This window comes from Pteropus alecto, unplaced genomic scaffold (assembly GCF_000325575.1).
Source record: "Pteropus alecto unplaced genomic scaffold, ASM32557v1 scaffold81, whole genome shotgun sequence".
NCBI lineage: Eukaryota > Metazoa > Chordata > Mammalia > Chiroptera > Pteropodidae > Pteropus > Pteropus alecto.
In genome coordinates this window covers 7,229,355-7,248,260 of record NW_006433378.1, presented here as the reverse complement: position 1 = coordinate 7,248,260, position 18,906 = coordinate 7,229,355, and the positions used below count along the sequence as shown (strand labels likewise).

The 18,906-nt window shown below is 34.7% G+C and overlaps 1 protein-coding gene across 1 annotated transcript in view; it reads right to left on the bottom strand.

The window, feature by feature from the left end:
* The window catches only part of SLC33A1 (solute carrier family 33 member 1), a 20,586-nt gene extending 2,859 nt beyond the window's left edge, over positions 1-17,727 (bottom strand). Inside the window, exons 1-5 of the mRNA XM_015586479.2 lie at positions 16,371-17,727; positions 6,117-6,307; positions 2,601-2,785; positions 2,213-2,330; positions 5-144 (exon numbers count right to left, since the gene is read on the bottom strand). Coding sequence (XP_015441965.1) covers positions 5-144; positions 2,213-2,330; positions 2,601-2,785; positions 6,117-6,307; positions 16,371-17,139 — 1,403 coding nt within the window. The 5' untranslated portion in view covers positions 17,140-17,727. The remainder of the gene's footprint in view (positions 1-4; positions 145-2,212; positions 2,331-2,600; positions 2,786-6,116; positions 6,308-16,370) is intronic.
* Between the last annotated feature and the right edge of the window lie 1,179 nt (positions 17,728-18,906).

The window sequence follows — 18,906 nt, the reverse complement described above, 5'->3', positions numbered from 1 at the left end:
TAGCCAAAGAGCTACTGTCGAAGGCCAGTTTCCTCCCAGGTTGGACACCGTATTTAAAAGGGTCATATAGGTTCCTCCAATAAGTGGATCACTAACCTTTGCATTGAAAGCCATTACAGAAACATACATGCTGTACAATGTAACCTACAAGGAAAATGTAAAACATCTGTAGTATGATTAGACTATAAAAAGCTATAGTCTGAATTAAGAAAATTGAAATAATACATCTGAAAATTAATTTTCATGACTCTTATTAAACTCAAGTCAACAAACATTTATTGAATACTTCTTATTGGCCAGGCTTTAAGCCAGATGATGGCAATATAAAGAACACTAAGAAGAATCTCTCTGCCTTTCAAGATTTATTCTAGGCTGAGAAAATAGGGAATAAATTATTATGATGAAACAGTAAGTATTCTAAATAGAAGTATACTCATTGTGCTATGGGGGCCTAAATAAATGAGAGATTAATTCTACCATAAGTAGTCAAGGAAGGCTCAAATGAGAAAATAACAGATGAGATGGTCTTGAATGATGCATATAGCAATAAAGCAAAACCCCGTATTTATACTGTACCTAAATATACCATATATGTGTGTATACCTATTTATATATATATATGTATATGGATATGGATATATAATACACGTAAGCACTCAAATATATTCAAGGGGATATGACTCTATAATTATTTACATATATTATTTTCTTCTACATATATAGAAGAAAAATATTTCAAAATTTATGTGACAAACTGAAGAGAAAAATCTCCTTAAAGGCAAAAGTGCTTAGAGACAAGAATTAACCCTCCATTTAAGAACATGGAAACAAACCATGTTTACAAAACAGCATTCCTTCAAATACTGTTCCATGGGATGTTCCAATATCAAATAAGACTGAGAAACACTAAGTGACACAAAATTAAACAGGTCCCTTTCACTGTATGCCTTCTGAAAGCCTTTAGGAAATATATTCATTAAGGGCAGGGATTTGGGCATGATTTTATCACTATTATATTTTAGTACTTAGAATGGTTTCTGGCATGGAATAGGTATCCACTTAAAATTCATTGGAAGAATGATTAAGATGCTACATAAAGAGGGATTATGTCATGTATCATTTCTCAAATGTACTTGGCCTTGTACATTTTTTCTCACAAAGCATCTGGTTGTCTGAGATTCAATGACTACACTTTGGGAAATTCTCTAGTGAAATCCAAAAACAAACAAATGATTTTTGGACTACTACATCACAGTTTTCTTTTACTTACACAGATAGTGAACCATTTACTAAGCTAAAGCACTTCTTTTAACTTTTATTTTGTGCCTAGTATTAACTAAGTATGTGCAAAACAGGAGAAAAATGTATTTGACACCCTTGCCTCAATGATTTACAAGCACTTAGTCTAACCTGATCCACTATGGAGTTCTTCTAAATGATATAATTGTATGCAAAAAATTATTGAGATTACTTGGTGGGCATATTTTTGAGTTTCAGTTAAAAACAAAGTGAGCAGAAGGTAAATATAACTTTCAAATTTTTTGAAATTTAAGCTAGGTTCCGTAGAAAAATCCAAAGTAACTCTGAAATATACATTAGCAATAACTGCAGTTGCAGCCCAAAGGTTACTGCTGGGCATCTGCCATTTACTTGAATCACTTGCCCCCAGAACAAAACTCCATTCTACAACTTACGTCAGGCTAGGGCAAAGTGGGGATCACTTCTTTTATGGATTACAAACATATTTAATACATAAATTGTTTTAAAAAGCAGATTAATACACAGCTTCCAAAACCACAAAAAGTCATAACTTTCAATACAGGATCTAAACCAAACACCTGGGACCTCTAACCCAGTAGCCCACATTATTTCTCAGTACAGAGAGAAACAATATCAGGAATAGAAGAAAGAATCCAAGTCTAGGGATGGACTGAGGAATACTTAGCAAAGGTAGAATTATTAGCTTTGGAATAAATTCTGAAATGCGAAAAATACTTGTTGAATGAACAAACAAAAAGTGAAGTGAATGAACTCTCTTTCCACAAATAGAACTCATTAAATCAAAAGTTACAAGATTTAAAGTTCACTGTCAATAATTTCTTCACTGTCAGTCACGTTTAAATCTTATTATCATTACTTTAAGGCAACCACAAAAATATGTCTTATTTTCCAAAGAACAGTTTACTTCCTGAGAAAACCACCACAAGCTTACCTGGTGTAATGCGTAACTCAGTAGCACTATGATATAGTAATATATAGGGAATCCCCCTTGATATTCTACTTTAGGAGTCCACCAAACCAGTACAGCATACTCTAATCCAAGCAATAATCTATGGAAAAAGAAAGAAACACAGAGTTGACTTCTATTTTAGGTTAAAAAAACAACAGAAACAAAAATCTGTGTCTATCCTATGAAAGAAGCCTTTATCTAAGACCTGTTAGGAGGTTAAAAAGAGCTAAAAGTGCATATAAATGATATTGAAGTTAAAGATGCTTTTCAAGCCTTTTTCCATATATACTCTACACACAGATATTTGTGATATTTATGAATGTTCCTCATTTAACCTTTCTTATTTAATAAGGTTTTATTTTGTTTTTACCTGTAAGGCATGGCTTTGTAAAATATGTTTAGTGGCTGGGGACCTGCAGTGTATTTGCTGATAATCAGAGGCAATATTATCTGTAAGGGAACCATTGGAACTGCCAATAAGGCTAAATGTTCTTTGGGCACTCCTTCTTCTACCAATTTCAGTCCTGTTACTGCATCTGCTGCTGAAAACCCAATCTGCAATATAAAAACAAAAAAAATATTTTAATTCGTGATTTGTGAAATATTTTCCTCCAAGCATATGTCAGTTCTTCAAGAACCTCAATCTCTTTATTGACCTATGCCAGTTATAAATAAACATCATATTATTATATCTGGCACAACATTCAAGTTACAAAAGTACATTTTACCCTATGAGCTACTAACAACAGTCAGTGAAAACAATTGAAAATTCAGCACTCTTAGGAACTATAGATAGCTCTAGTTACAACTAAATTTCCATTTCAAAAAGTTCAATCTCATAATAAACGGGGTCCAAATCCAAACTTACTGATTTGTATGTTTAAAGAATAAAAGAAAAGGCTTTAATTGACTCCAAATCTGTTAAAATGAAGCATCACTGCCACACATATACACATTTTTTATGATTTCTGACCGACTATATCTATATTAAAATTTCCAAAAGTCATCTAACATTTCAAAGTAATTCTGAGAAAATATATCTGAGAGGTTGAATAAAATGAGGAGGAAGAAAAAGTACAGCTAGATTAATTCTTAAAAACCAAAAAAAGTAACGATGCTAAAAGTAGTGAATAAAAAGTTTGAGATAAGATATTTAGATAGTATCAAAGTATCTCCCCATAAACTAGTTTTTAATTACAAAAGAAAAGTAACTTTATAATGGGTTAACAGAGTAATCAAAGTTAACAACAGTTAATGGAATAAAGGGACATGATATGGCTCCTGATGTAATTCCCTTGAAGATGTCACAATATTACTTCTGTGATATTTCAATAAAATAGAAAGACATCCTACTAAATGAGAGAAGATATTTGCCCATGATACATCCAAAAAGGGTTAATATCCAAAATTCATATAGAACTCATGCAACTTAACACCAAAAAAACTAACAACCTAATTAAAAAATGGGCAGAGGACCTGAATAGACATTTCTCCAAAGAGAACATACAGATGACCAATAAATATATGAAAAGATGCTCAACATCACTAATCATCAGAGAAATGCAAATTAAAACCACAATGAGATATCATCTTACACCTACAAGAATGGCTATCATCAATAAATCAACAACAAGTATTGGCAAAGATGTGGAGAAATGGGAACCTTCGTGCACTGTTGCTAGGAGTGCAAATTGGTGCAGCCGATACAGAAAATTTTAAAAATTAAAAATAGAAGTATCATATGACCCAGCAATTCCACTTCTGGGTATTTATCTGAAAAAAATCCAAAACACTAATTCAAAAAAGATATATGCACCCCTATGTTCATTTCAGCATTATTTACTATAGCCAAGCTATGGAAGCAACCTAACTGCCCATCAATAAATGACTGCATAAAGAAGAGGAGGTACATATATACAATGGAATACTACTCAGCCATAAAAAGAACAGAATATTACCATTTGTGGCAACATGGATAGGCCTGGAAGGTATTATGCTAAGTAAAATAAGTCAGACAGAAAAGGACAAATACCATATAATCTCGCTTACATGTAGAATCTAAAGAACAAAATAAAACAAAAACAGACTTATAGATGCGGGGAACAAGCTGATGGTTGGGATTAGAAGGACAAACTGGTAATTATGAAATAGTCATGGGGATGTAAAGTAAAGCATAGGGAATGTAGTTAATAACATGGTAATAGCTATGTATAGTGCTAGGTGGATACTAAACTAGCCGGGGGATCACTTTGTAAATTATATAAATGTCTGATCACTAAGCTGTGCACTTGAAACTAATATAAAATAATATGGACTATCAACTATTTGAAAAATCAAAAAAGGGGGAGAAAGACAAGAGAAATAAGAGGTTCAAACTTCCAGTATAAAACAAATAAGTAATGGGGGAATATAAGCAATAATATTGTGATAATGTTGTATGGTGTCAGATGGTTACCCTTATCATGGTGATGACTTCTTTAGGTATATAAATACTGAATAACTATGTCATACACTTGAAACTAATACAATATTGTTTGTATGTTAGCTGTATTATAATGAAAATCTTTTAAAAAAGAATCTTTTAGAAGGAAATATTCAGAACATCAAAAAAGTCTTATGCACAAAAATATTCATTAGTGCATTTTTATAATCAAAAAAAGTAAGCAACAGAGAAATGATTGAGCAAATTGAAAATTTATACTGTGACAATTATATACTATTAAAAATTATACTATTAAAAAGTATTTTCAAATATCATTTAATGATATAGGAATATAGAATAAGACAAAAAACAAGATAAAAATTATATACAGTGTGATCTAATTACACTTTAAAGTATTTGTGTGCATATAAATATATATTATTAATACTAATTTATTGAGTATAACTAACTTATTAGTTATATTTATATATATATAATTTTATGTATACCCATGTGCACATATATATGCACATATAGAGGGGAATGGGGACTGGGGAAATATACCAAAAATGTTACCAAAGGTTATCTCTAAATTATGTAATTAGATAATATTACCTTCCTTGAACCTTCCAGCATTTTCTAAAGTTGAACTTGAAGTCCCTTAAATTTAAACCTTCCTAATGTTTCCTTAAAATTTAACCCACTCTATCATCAGAGGAAGAAAAATTCATTATTTCAAAACATTGAGGCTACAATTTTTACTTCAGGCTTGTCAAAAGATAGCTGTAAAGTGTTTATATAGACATGTTTAAATATATAATATGAAACTCCTATAACTGATTTTAGATTTTAGGAATATTAATTCCAACACTAGCAATAGCTCACTATAAAGAAGTATATCTACCTTTCTTTTAAGATGTCTTAAAATGTTTTATAACTATAAAATTAGGACATCTTAATACAGAACACATACAAAATAAAACAAAAATCACCAAAATCCCCATTTATTTGATGGTATATTTAATTCTAACACTTAAAAAGTTCAATTGATTTTTACATTGACTTCTAATACTCACACATTTCTATATCTTGGAAATCACATCCTAAGTAAATAATTTTACTACCTCTGAGGTTAAATGTATACTCATTATAACAGTAGAGAGCTATTTATTTTTCAAGGCATTCACTTCCATACCACACATTAATATCATTCATTAAATTTTACATTTATTAGAATTACTTCAAATTGGCAAAATTCTCTTTAAGATCTCAAGATATGTAGCTTATGTTCAAATTATATTTGTATCATCATCCTTTTTAAAACACCTTTCATAAACCAAAATCACTGTTTTTTATTGTTAAATCCTAATAGTAATGGAAAGGGACTTATGAAAAGGCAATCGAAGTATTCCATGATATTGGTAATTATAATGGAATGGTAAATTTACTTTATAAATCTCTTACCTTTGCAGTCAGAATCAGAAGGCAAAATGTCAGAACTGCTGGCATTTTTATAATTGCAAAAAGCAGTTTGTAAGTATCTGTGATCCCTTGGGTTTCTTCTTTTTCTACTGATACTTCTTTGTTTTCTTTTTTCAGAAGGGCAACTAAAGTTGTTGTTATCAAAAATACAGTTCCCCAGAAAAAAAGGAAATCTGAAATTAAAAATGTTAAAATCTATAATTAACTTTTAAAATGATATAATTTAATTGATTCTATATAAATCACTATACAACTTTTCCTCAACTAAAACCTGTTAAAAAAAGTTAACACTTAACATGCCTATCATGTTCAAGGCACTGTGCATACCAAACACATAAGATGAACAAGACAGTCCTGGCTCTGTTAAACATACATTACATAGACCCAAAATAGACAGTGATTCCTAACAAGGAAAAAGAAAAGGGTCACAGATGTTTAGTGGGTTGAATGAAACAAAAGTCGATCCAGTCATTTTATTCAAGAAAAGTGCTAGGGGTTGGGGGGAGATGATATTCATATCCCATAAAATCCATCAGTCATACTGCTTAAGCACCTAAGCCATTTTAGTTCTTTATTAAATTGTGACAACTTAGACGACAAATAGATGATCATTTACATTAGATTTTCCAACTTCTATTTTGAAACTTCCTAATGTTTAAAACTGTTTAAGAATAACCTTTTCAAAACTGAGATACAGAAATAATTTCCTCATACTTGTAGGTGCACAGGGAGACACATAAAGATTACTGTTTGGGTTGTTTCAGTGAAAGATAGCTGGGTTATTAGCCATTATTTTGAACAAATTAAGCAAAGGGAGTGAACAATGTTCTGGAAGATTCTGTGTAACAGTTAAAAAAATAATAAAGGCACCATTTATTGAGTGTATATCACGTGCCGTAAGTGTGCTAAGCACTTTACATATATCATCTCCTTTACTACAACCCAATAGATTAGGTTATTACTAGCCCCGATTTAGAAAGAAAAAGGCTTAGAGATGTTATGCTTCAAGTTACATTATAAGTCAGTGATAAAATTGTGATTTTTATGCCTTATACACTTACAAAACCTCTATCTCCTTAACCACCTTGAGAAATGCATCTTGGGTTACTACTACAAAATTTATTGGATACCTCATCCATAAAATAAGAGGACTTGGCTAGAAAATCCCAGATGCTTTCTAGCTCTAACATTCTAGAATTGTACTCATTTTTCTATGTGTTTACTTTTCATTTTGTTACTCATGTAGCACTGTTTATAAAGCCTCATCACCTTTTTTCAAAAACAAGTAGAGCATTCTTCTGTCAGAGCTTTTTCTTGGTATTCAGTCTTGTTCTGCCGCTGTTCTAGCTGAAGGTGATCACTACAGCTTGAACCTCGCTGATGATGGAGGAATTAGTGTTATTTGTTTAGACCAATTTTCACCTTAATATTTAAATGCTCCTTTTTAATATGTTATCTCATTTGATTTTCATAGCAAACATGTGAGACAGGCAAAGCAGGCGTTACTTGGAAAGAAGCCAAGAATATTTCAATCTTTGCCAAAGGTCAAATTATCAAGAGGCAGAACTTGAACCTAAATCTGAATTTGGGTTTCATATTCTCTCCACTATTTCACATTGCTTGCATAAATATTTTTTTCAAAAAGTAATGCTGAAATAAGAATTTATTAAACTTGGCTAATTATTTAGTCTCCACAAGCTTAACCCAAAACAGGGCTATTCAAATTACACAAATTAAAGAAGCTAAAACACTCTTAAGCATATACGGAAATTTGTATTCTGGGGTGAATTCTTTTCTCCAAAATGGGAAATTTATACTTAATTTTAGATACCAGAAGAAAAACACAAAACGTACTTAAACACAAAGCTAACCATTTTAAAATGCACTAATATATTCAAGTTATGCTTAAAAGTTTAGCAAAATAACATTACAACATAATTTCTAATTTATGTTAATATGGTCTTTTGAAGTCTCTGTTTAAAAGGAATGAACAACTTACGACTATTCTTACAAGTGAGGCTAATGTTCTTTATTTTTGCATTCTTAATTTCATTTGTGAAATGTGATAATGATTTGTTTACAGAATTTCATCTACAGTATTATTCTTATTCAGAAAGTTTTTGTTCAGCATTTGGCTTAAATCAACTGTTTAAGAAACCCTGAAAAAAAACTGTATTATTATCACTGTCAACAGAAATTAATAGTCTTTATATAAATGTTAAGTGAAAATTTAAAGTTTTTCAGAGATCCAGTTCTCTAAGCAAAGTTTTTAAAAATTTGCTTAGTATATTTTCAATTTTAATGAACAAAATCTTCATATAGAATTTAAACACCTTGATATTAATACCAGAAGGAAAAAAAAATAAGAACAAGTTAAACAGGTTTCAGTGTTGTTTGCAGATAGGATTATTTGTAATTTCTTTGTGCTTTGAGGATAAAACACTACACATGAAAGAAGGAAATAGTAACAATGGATCATTCAAAGCCTTAAGTCAGTCTTTCTGTAGCTCACTTGAACAAAAGAATGAAGCTAATACCTCAGAAAGAGATGCTTAGCAACTGCCAGAAAATACTTTAAGTTTAATGAACATAATTACCATAAATACCAACCATTAGATGATTTACTATTGTTTATTAACACTCCTTTGAGGCTAGAAAATACACAGCCTGATATACTAACTGTAAAGATACTACCAAAAGTAATCTAAACATTTCTTTATTAATATTTTAGTTAATTTTGATTTATGTATTTTATCTACAAAAGCATTATGATATATACAATCAAAACGTCAAAGCTGACATCTAAGTTTCATACACTTGATTTTTGAGCAAGGCCTATAATACAAACTAAGTCTTCAGAACTGGCTACTAGATCTTAGCTAGTGCTCCCATGAATGCAAAAATTAAGAGCATGTAATAATTCACAAGCAACCAAGAAGGATATAATAGTTAGCTCCTAGGTGCCTATTATGCAAGACAGTGCAATAAATCTCGAAGTCACTCTTGAAGACAAACATTGTTATTCCTACTTTATATAACATGAAACAGGATAGGCCAGAAAGTGCCAGAAACTCAGATCTGATTTTAAAGCAAGAATATTTTCTACTATACTACCAAGATGTTCAAACACTTAAAGCAAATAGGCTCTTTCATTGACCACATACACCGGAGAAAAAGGGTACATAGTTTAGCTCCGACTGTGAAGTCAAGAACACAGATACTTGAACATACTTCTTTAAAGTGGCTACTTATGTTCCTTCCCCTTCCCTACCTCCTTCTCCCCTTAAGGTAGTATGTCAAAGGGTACACAAACCCATAAGAAATAAACATGGTGCATCTTTTCTAAAGAGTTCACTGTACTCAACTTATAGGGAAACATTCTGATTTAGAAAATGTTATGGAGAAAGCAAAATTTCCAAGAATTTTTAAGATAAAACATTAGGCTAAAAAAAAATCAAGCTTTCAAGGTTTGGACTAGGCCCCCAGTCCCTTTGTGGTTTAGGCTAACTGTCTTCCACTATTAGAAAAGATAGAAAAATTAAGAAGCATTGTTTGATAAAACCATCCTTGGCTCAGACCAGGTTCTCTTTCTCCCTAATTCTCACACTATGGAAATTAACTTTAGTCCTTCATTAGTCTGTGGCAGAAAAATAAACTTTAGTTTCTGTTCTAAATAACTGTCAGGCCTTTCTTTCACCTTCTTGCTTTTGGCACAGCTAATTCACAAGTTAAGATCCGAAGGGACTTTAGACACCCATCATCCAGTCCAATGCTCCCACTTTCACAATGGAAGAAACTAAAATAGAAATGTTATGTGTCTGACCCAGGGTAACCAGCTAAATCTTAGCAGAAAGGGACCTTTTATTCCACAAATCTCTCTCTTAAGGATTTGTTCAAAATACCCATGCTGTTGTCCAGCACTCTTGGAAAATGCTGTTCTGATAATACAATATCCTCATATCTTATTAGGGGATTAGGTTCTTTAAAAGATAGCATGCAATGTAAAAATCAAGTAAATATACAGCTTGTTTTGAAATCTTCCTAATGCTTTAGTTTTCTTAACATCTTAGGAAGATGCCATGTTTGAGATTATATATCTTTTCATTAACTTCAACAATGTCAGGTTTTCCTCCAAGCTAGAAGAGATTGTTTCTTCAATCAAGCACCACATTAAGCAGCTATCTTACTTAATGGCCATGTTGTCCCAAAACACTAAGCTTAAATTCTGCTCAGGATGAACGACTGAGGCAGAGAGGCCAATAGATTCAGTGCTCCCATCTCATGCTAACTCTGGGCCTATATCACTTGTTAATTAAACACACACACACACACACACACACACACACACACACACACACACACACACACACACCCCTACTCTGATGCTATGAAGAGGGTCTTACATTTAGCTTTTGTAAACACTGTATCCTGACCCCTAAATCACTTTTTGTGAGCTGAATTCAGACTTTTATAAAAACAGTTGACAATGAACATTCCAAATTATCTCATGAAGATGCAGGGTACATCAGAATAGCTAAAATAAAAAACAATGATAACACTGAATGCTGTCAATGATACAGAGAAAATGGATTACTCATACATAGATTGCTGGTAGAGAGATAAAAAGGGTATACCCCCTCAGAAAAAAAGTTTGGCAGTTCCTTTCAATACTAAAAATGGACTTACCATAACAAGCATTTGCATTCTTGTGCATTTATCTCAGAGAAATGAAGACTTATTTTTCACATAGCAATTGCCAAAACCTGGAAACTGCCTAAATCTCCTTCAATAAATGATGAAATAAACTGTGATATGTCTAACAAAAGGAATACTTCTCAGCAATAAAAAGGAACAAATCATTGCTACACGCAACAACTTCAACGAACCTCATAGAAATTATGCTGAATGAAAAGGGCCAATCTCCAAAGAATGCATACTGCATGATTTCATTTAGGTAACATTTCTGAAATAACATAATTATAAAGATGGAAAACAGATTAGTGGCAGCCAGGAGTTAAGGACAGAGAGGAAGAAATGGGTATAGCTATAAAAATGCAAAACAAAGGAGTCTTGTGTTAGATGGCATAGATGAGTATTTTGATAACCACAGGTGAGAGTAGTTATGCAAGGCTTCATATGATGAAATTGCACAAAACTACCCACACAAATACGTACACACACACAAATGAGTACATGTATTAATTGGTGACTCTGAATAAACTCAATGGATTGTATCAATGTGAAGTTTTTGGTTATGATATTATACTATAATTATCTAATGTTAGGAGAGGAGGCGGGGGGGAGGGTGCATAGAACTTCACTAAACATTTCTTTGCAATGTCTTATGAGTCTATAATTATTATAAAATAAAGTTTAAAAAAATGAATGGGAAATTTAAGAATATAAATGTTCTAAGACTGCTAGGAATGAGATATGTAGATCTGAAATGTAAAATATAAAATATAAAAAAATGGAAATCTTTTATGTATGTTGAAATTACCTATTCTGTAGCTTTAATTGATAACCACTGGACTTCAGCAAGTGAGGAATATGTTCAAAAGTGAGGGAAAAGAATGAAAAAAAAGAATCTTAGGTGACACTAAACCAAGAAGTAGAGATAGTGGAAGGTAACCGACATCTTGCTTTTTGAATATGCATTCCATCCTTAAAAATGTTTTAGCATGCACACTCACATGTAAATTATGTATTTGTGATCTCCTATACTAATATATTGTGTACAATGTAAAACATATAAATTTAAAATTTAAAAATATGAAATAATAAAAAAGAATGAAATTAAAGAACATGTACAAAATGCCAGATTTATCCAAAATTATGTCTAAAAGAACAAGTGAATCTCGGAAGCTAAGCAGGATCGGGCCTGGTTAGTACTTGGATGAGAGACTACCTAGGAAGACCAGGTGCTGTAGGCGTAAAAAATAAAAAATAAGGGATTGTAAACTGACGAGGTCCTTGCAATCTGTGAGTTTGCAGATTTTAGGCAAGGGTTGCCTCGTCTAAAAAATAAATAAATAGATAGATAGATAGATAGATAGATAGATAGATAGATATAGATAGATAGATAAATAGATAGATAGATAGATAAAAGAACAGGTGAAATCAGGGTTTTTTAATTTTCATTTTTAATTTTCTAGGAACAATATCTCCTTTACTAGTTAAGTACATTTTGCTTTCTCAAATTTATAGTGTTTTTTTGAAACACTATAAACGAAAATAGGAGATATAGATGCTTGTAATTACTGAAGCCACCAGATTTACAAACTTGTTCCATTCAAGGCAAAAAGAGAGCTAAACTCAAGGATTTCATATCATTTTTACCCAGAGATTAGCTTTGAAGGTAATGGATTAGTTTTTTTTTTAATTTTTAGAAATCTTTTTAAAATTATTACACAGTAAAACTAAATATTTTTTAGTGTACAGTTCTATGAATTTTAACACATGTATAAATTTCAAATTACCACAACCATGATCAAGACTCAGAAGAGTTCCATCACTCCCCAACTTCCCTCAGGCTATCCATTTACAGTACCTTTTCCCTCACTCACAACCCCTGGCAACTACGATCTGTTTTCCATCTCTACAGTTTTCTTTTGAGAATAGGAGAATGTTTTCAGCCTAGATAAAGATGCTAATATAGCCTTTATAATATAAAGGCTATATTATAGCCTATATAAGAATAACTGATCTATCTAAAAATGGGTCAGTTCTACCCAAATTCTAAATAGCATTTCTAGTCGCATAAAATATATTAACGAATATCGCTTTAGAAAACAAGAGAAAGAAATGTGTCACTAAGAATTAATTGGTCCTGCTCTCTTTCTAGTTCAAAGCATAAATGTTTTACAAATACATAGTTTTTACTAGTAACATCACCAATTTGATTAGCTTCACGCTTACAGCACCAGTTTTTTCAAAGCAACATTTCTTTTTTCTCTTTTTTCTCCTATATTTGTATGCTTATCTATGAACAAACTGATTCATAAATTCTAATATGTTTATCTCTCTCCTCTGGTATCAGACTATCCTGCTTCCTGCCCCCAAACCCAAATTTCCCATTCCCTATCCCAATCACTTCTTCTATTCATTATTGTTACCAGTGCTTCTAAAAGAGTGGGCCTCAACTACCAGTTCAAAGGCTGGACTTGGCCAAAAGACATATTTAATGAGTTTAATTAATGTTTTTAAAATTAGGGGGAAAAAAAAACAAAGAAATTTCCAGCTTCTCTTGAATACTCATCCAATCTAGTAATTCTGGGAGACTATTGTCACAAGACAATTTATTGGAGTTGCAGATCCATGCCTTTAGATGAGCATGGATTTCTCAGGTCATCACTGTCCCCTCCAATCCCTATAGTCTTGCACCAACTCACTTGACTCATCGCATTATCCATTTACCCTCTCCATCATTTTGGTTTACAAACCTCCACTCTAGACTATAAATTCCTTGAGAGCAGAGAGTTTGCAGTCTCACTCATCACATGGCTAGCACCAAATAGGCACTCAATGCTAAGTAAGTGAATAACAAAACAGAAAAATTTTAAGCTGTCACTTCTGGGCATTAGACATTCCAGGAGCGGGCTGATGATTTTTAGACATCAGCAGTCAGAGTGCTACTTCTTTCCGGTAGGAAAGCCCAATCAGCACATATTATATTTTATTATGTTACATTATACAGTTAGTAGATTTAAGGAATCAGGAAACCTAAGCTGTAGGTATAGCTCTACCTCTATAGCTACTTGGCTGCAGTTTCTTCATCTATAAGAATGAAGGAATTGAAATATATGATTTTTCCAAATCATAAAACTTTAGGTTTTCATTTCTGTTCTTCTGGGTTACTGTAATCAGTTCTTGCAGCTTAAAAAGTCATCTCTTTTTGTTACTAAAAGTGTTTGAAAACTAGATATGGCAAGGATAAGAAAAGCCTACTTCTGAGTTCAGTACTGTCTTCGATCCTTGAAGGTATTAAAAAGCCAATCTCAGCATAATCGAGGTTTTGTTTCTAAGAGATTCTATTCTCATCCTATCTTTACCATTTTGTATATACTATTTAGATTACTGCTTTCTAGATAACAAAAACTATTCTCTCACTATATTCTATCACCATGGTGTTAAAAACTGAATATATTTTAGAATTTTACAAAATAATTATGCCTACTTTTAATTTTCTGATTTTCTAAGCATCTTCCTCAATATTTGGCTCTTCTTTCATTACCTAAGCAATTTTATTTCCTTCATGATTATTTGTGCTCTTTAAATTCCTTGTACCTTAAGTTCCAAAGGTACAAGGCTATAAATGTGATATGTGCAGTCATAAAGAGACAAACGAAAATGCAGGGACTCTTCAACCCTTAACTAAAATGTCTGAACCAAAAACAGCAATCCAGTACAGATACGAAAAGCTGAATTAAAAAGTAATTTTTGCAATTTCATGGAGAACAAAGTTCAAATTCCATAGTTTTGAATTCCAAAGCTATTCAAAACAACAAACCAATGTAAATAAAACTTCCACAGCACAATTTTGACCTCATTGGGGAACAGTTGTGGCTTAAGGGAGGACTGCATCCTCCGGAATGATGTTTTGTCAGTCACTCATACCATACATAAGAGAAAGTTCTAATTTATTTTGTTGGTAATTTAGTTTCCATAGCTTCTTAAATTTTGATTTCTCTACTGAGACTTTCCTACATTAAGTAACAGACCATCTCATTAGTCATTCTTGGTGATATGAACAGTCCCAGTACATAATCAAAAGCAAGACACGAAAAGCAACAAGGTGTTAATTTGATGCATTCGCAAATTATTTCTAGGCATACCTTTATCCAAAAAGCAGGAGTGGAACCCCAGAAGATTCAGAGACAAATCTATCTAGTGCAAAGCAATGATGTCTCAACCATATTTGGCCTCAGACCAACTGATGAAAAGTATACTTATCATTACATCAGTAGTAATGGCTCACTAGCAGTTTGAGAAGGTAAAAAGGGGTCCATTACAGTGGGTAGGGGTATACTGGGGTTGTCTAAGATTTCAGAAGATGAGTAATTCAGTTGTGAATCCCTCCTTCCTCCCCAAATATGATATAACTCTTACACTTCCCTCACCACACACCTACCCCTGACATTCACCCTGCTGGGAATCCTCAGTCTAGTACTGGAAAGATGAGAGAGTTTATCTCTGTAAATTCATCATCACTACCAGAAAGAAAAATTCTACAATAATCCTGATGTTGGTTATTCCCGATATTGGTAATTTCACTTCTGTTTCCTAGTTTTTAGGAAAGTTAAAAAAAAAAATCTCAGAAAACCTTACAGAGGCATGTATTTACTAATGTAGTAAACGGGGAGAGTTTGTAGAACTTACACCCAATTTCTTACTGGGTGAACTTCAAACTCTTTCTTACAGCAATTAAAGGAAATCTTACTAATTTAGTCACAACATTTCCCAAACCAAGTCCCCAGGGTTTACTGGTGCAGGCACTTTGAACATCATAGGCTCTGTCCTGTACATTTTTGTATTTTGTTTTAGTGTATTTTCACCTGTCGTTGTGCATTCTGGAATTCCACTTATCCACTTCATGTAATCTTATAACTCAAAAAGGTCAAATATTTGTGAAGCCTAACTCCCACAAGCAGTTAACTGGCAACTCTGAGCTGCTCTAAAATGTACATCTCTCTCATTCCCTATGGGTTGGACTCTGCTTTATAGCAGGCCTTTAGAACTGTCACTTAGCCAATTAGTTAATGTTTGAATGAATTAACCCTTTCGCAAAGGGCTAAATGAGGACTCTTGGTATAGAATGAACCAGAAAGCATGGAGCTAGAAATCTCCATCCAAGGAAAGAAAAAAGGAAAATATGAACAACAGATGTCAGGCTGGATTCCAGTCTTCAAACTAGCCAGATTTTTAAAAAATATGCATCTGTGTATTAGGTAAGAACCCACAGATCCCTACCCTGAGTTTTGTTTGTCATTCCACATGTTATTGGTTGGGTTGCCTCTCCTTGCTCACTGCAGAGTACTGATTAATTATGATTACTCCAATGCAGTCATTCTGACTGAAGCTCATTTTAGTGGAAAAGAAAACTTACCTCGGGTCATCACCCAATAAAAAGATCTCCAGTAAATTAAATAAGGAGCTTTTCTTCAAAGTCACACACTTTGTCAAAAGGATTCATAAACGTAAAATAAACCCAATTGTTTAATAGTTTAAATACACTACCTGAAAGAGTAACGATTCCCCTGGGTTGAGGCTGAAACCGCAAATATTTGTTACAAAAGTCGGCAGATTCAAGGGCCAAAAACAAAACATTGCCCAAAAAGTAGCCCGCTGTTTGGCCCACTGAATTGCAAGTAGAGGCATAACCCACGTTTTCTCGAGATAACATTGTTAACGCCCAACCATCCACAGCGATGTCCTGAGTGGCAGCCAGGAATTCAAACAAAAAGAATGTCACAGTGAGAGCAACCACATCGGGGGTTCTGCCATCAGTATTCCCGAGCAAACTGTCCACCTGAGTGGATAAATATATCATGAAAAGTCCCAGTATATACTGTGTAGGGACAAGCCAGGATTTGCGACGGCCGAAGTTCCTAAAGTAAACCGCATCAACCAATGGGGCCCAGAGCAATTTGAGACTGAAGGGCCAAAAGACAAAACTGAAGAAAGCCTGATCTGTATAGCTAACATTTTTGCTCTGTAAAATGAGTGGGATGCTTCCTGCCAGGCCCAATGGAATGCCTTGAAGCACGTAAAGAAAAAGCAACAGAAAAATGCTGCTTAATTCAGCCCGGTAGCTCCGTTGGGGTTTTGAGAAATCACCAGTATCCCGCAGAAGAGCTTCTCTGTCCCCTTCTCCTCCTACCAAGTCCAGATGACTGTCATCCCAGGCACCTGGCGGCAGAGGGCCACTCTTCATATCCAGAGAATGATTGAAAGTCCCTGGCCGTCGCTGCCGACTGTTGTCCTTGTGGGAGATGGTGGGTGACATCTCAGAGATGATGCAGATCCCCGACTGAGAGGGGCCAGGGCTGAGAGTCTCTGATTGGTCTAGTTCCAGGTCCAAGGCTGTTGATCTGGACCAGGGTCTCGATGGTATAGGTAGGGAGGCGGGGCGCGGGGTGACAAGGGGACTTCTTACTGCGGCCAGGAGTGCTGAAGTCGAGTGCCAGTCCCTTGACTGGAGGCCCAGGCGATGCCCAGGTAGGTGTCCCTTGGAGCGGCGTCAAGGAGCCTGAAGGAGCCCCCCGGGCAACCGCGCCGGGCTCGGGGCTGGAGGAGGGAGCCGTGGTGCTGCGATGGAAACCGGCGCCTAACTGCAGCGAGACCGAACGGTCAGTCTCCCGACCAACCTTCAGCTCTCGCCGCCACTAGTGGGGCAGGTAGCACTTTCTCCACGGGGCTCCAGAGATACGAGATAACTTCCTGCCTCGCGCTTCCGGAAGTGGTCCTGGTCTCAAAAGAGTCCTGTCCCCGCCTCCAGAGCAAGCCAATCAGGACACAGTCCCGTGGCCGAGTTGGAAAACTCCTCTTGACAGGGATCCGCAACTCTGGCGGACGGGACCTCATGGGAGGATTAACGCAAGCGCACAGTGCGGCCGGGGCGGGGCGCTGGGAGAGCTCGGGCTCTGTGAGCGCATGCGGCAGTCTGGAAAGCGTGGGCCCAGGTCATTGGGCCCAAGCGGCCACGTGAGGGCTTGCCGGGCCAATCCTGCGTCGGCATCCAGTGTTACTGCCTTCCAGCCTCTGAAGCTGCAGTGGCCAAGTGAGGGCTAGTCATTAGGCTTCGGAAGTACAATTCTTAAACTCCGAGCTGATTGTACGATGACGCTGCTTTCGTGCGCCCGGCAGAAACTGGGAAGAGAAGAATTGTAATTTACAAAACTTCTTATCCGCAGGCTAGGGTGCTTTGTGTCCCAGAAAGGGTAGAAAAAGGAAGGCATGACTAAATGGTGAAGAGGGTGCCGTTCCCAGCAGTGCTGGGAGGTGCTAGGTTTTTCTGTAGTCCATATTTCCAGTGTGGTGGAAAGAAGTGTAGTGTAACTGGTGACCCTATCCACTTTGTTGAGTGGATTGGAATTATAAAACATCGCTGTATTTTTGAGCTGCTGTAAAAAGTATTGTAAGAGCCAAATATTAAAATTTTGTTTCATGTCAACTCAATGTGTATTTACCATTGAAATAAGAGAAAATAAACTTAGAGAACCAATAGCATTATTTGTAATATAAATTAATTCATTTGAAATATGGTTTTGGAGGAGAGCTACATGACTGAAGGCCTTAGCTCCTTGCCATATGAGTTTGTAGAGCCGCTTAACTCTTTCTGACATGGCAGCTGGCTTCCCCAGAGTAACTGATCTAAGAAAAAAGGCAAGGAAAAAGTTACAGTGTTTTTATGACACAGTCTCAAAAGTCACCTGTCACTTCCATCATATTCTGTTCATCAGAAGCAAGTTACTAAGTCCAACCTACACTCAAAGGAAAGAGGATAAACTCCAACTTTTTAAGGGAGGAGTATCCCATCACATTGGGAATCCAGGACTTATTCCAATCTGAACATAAAAATTTTTCTCCAGTTCAGGGGAATTTTCTTCTATTATTTAACAAATTACATATAATAATTTATCTGCACATTTTTAGTTTTTTTTTTTTAATTGAGAAACTGCATAAAGGAAATGGTGCAATTCTGGGGTGCCAGTGGAAAAATATTAGTATACTATAAAACTTTCAAATTACCAAGTCTGTCATATTTGTCATC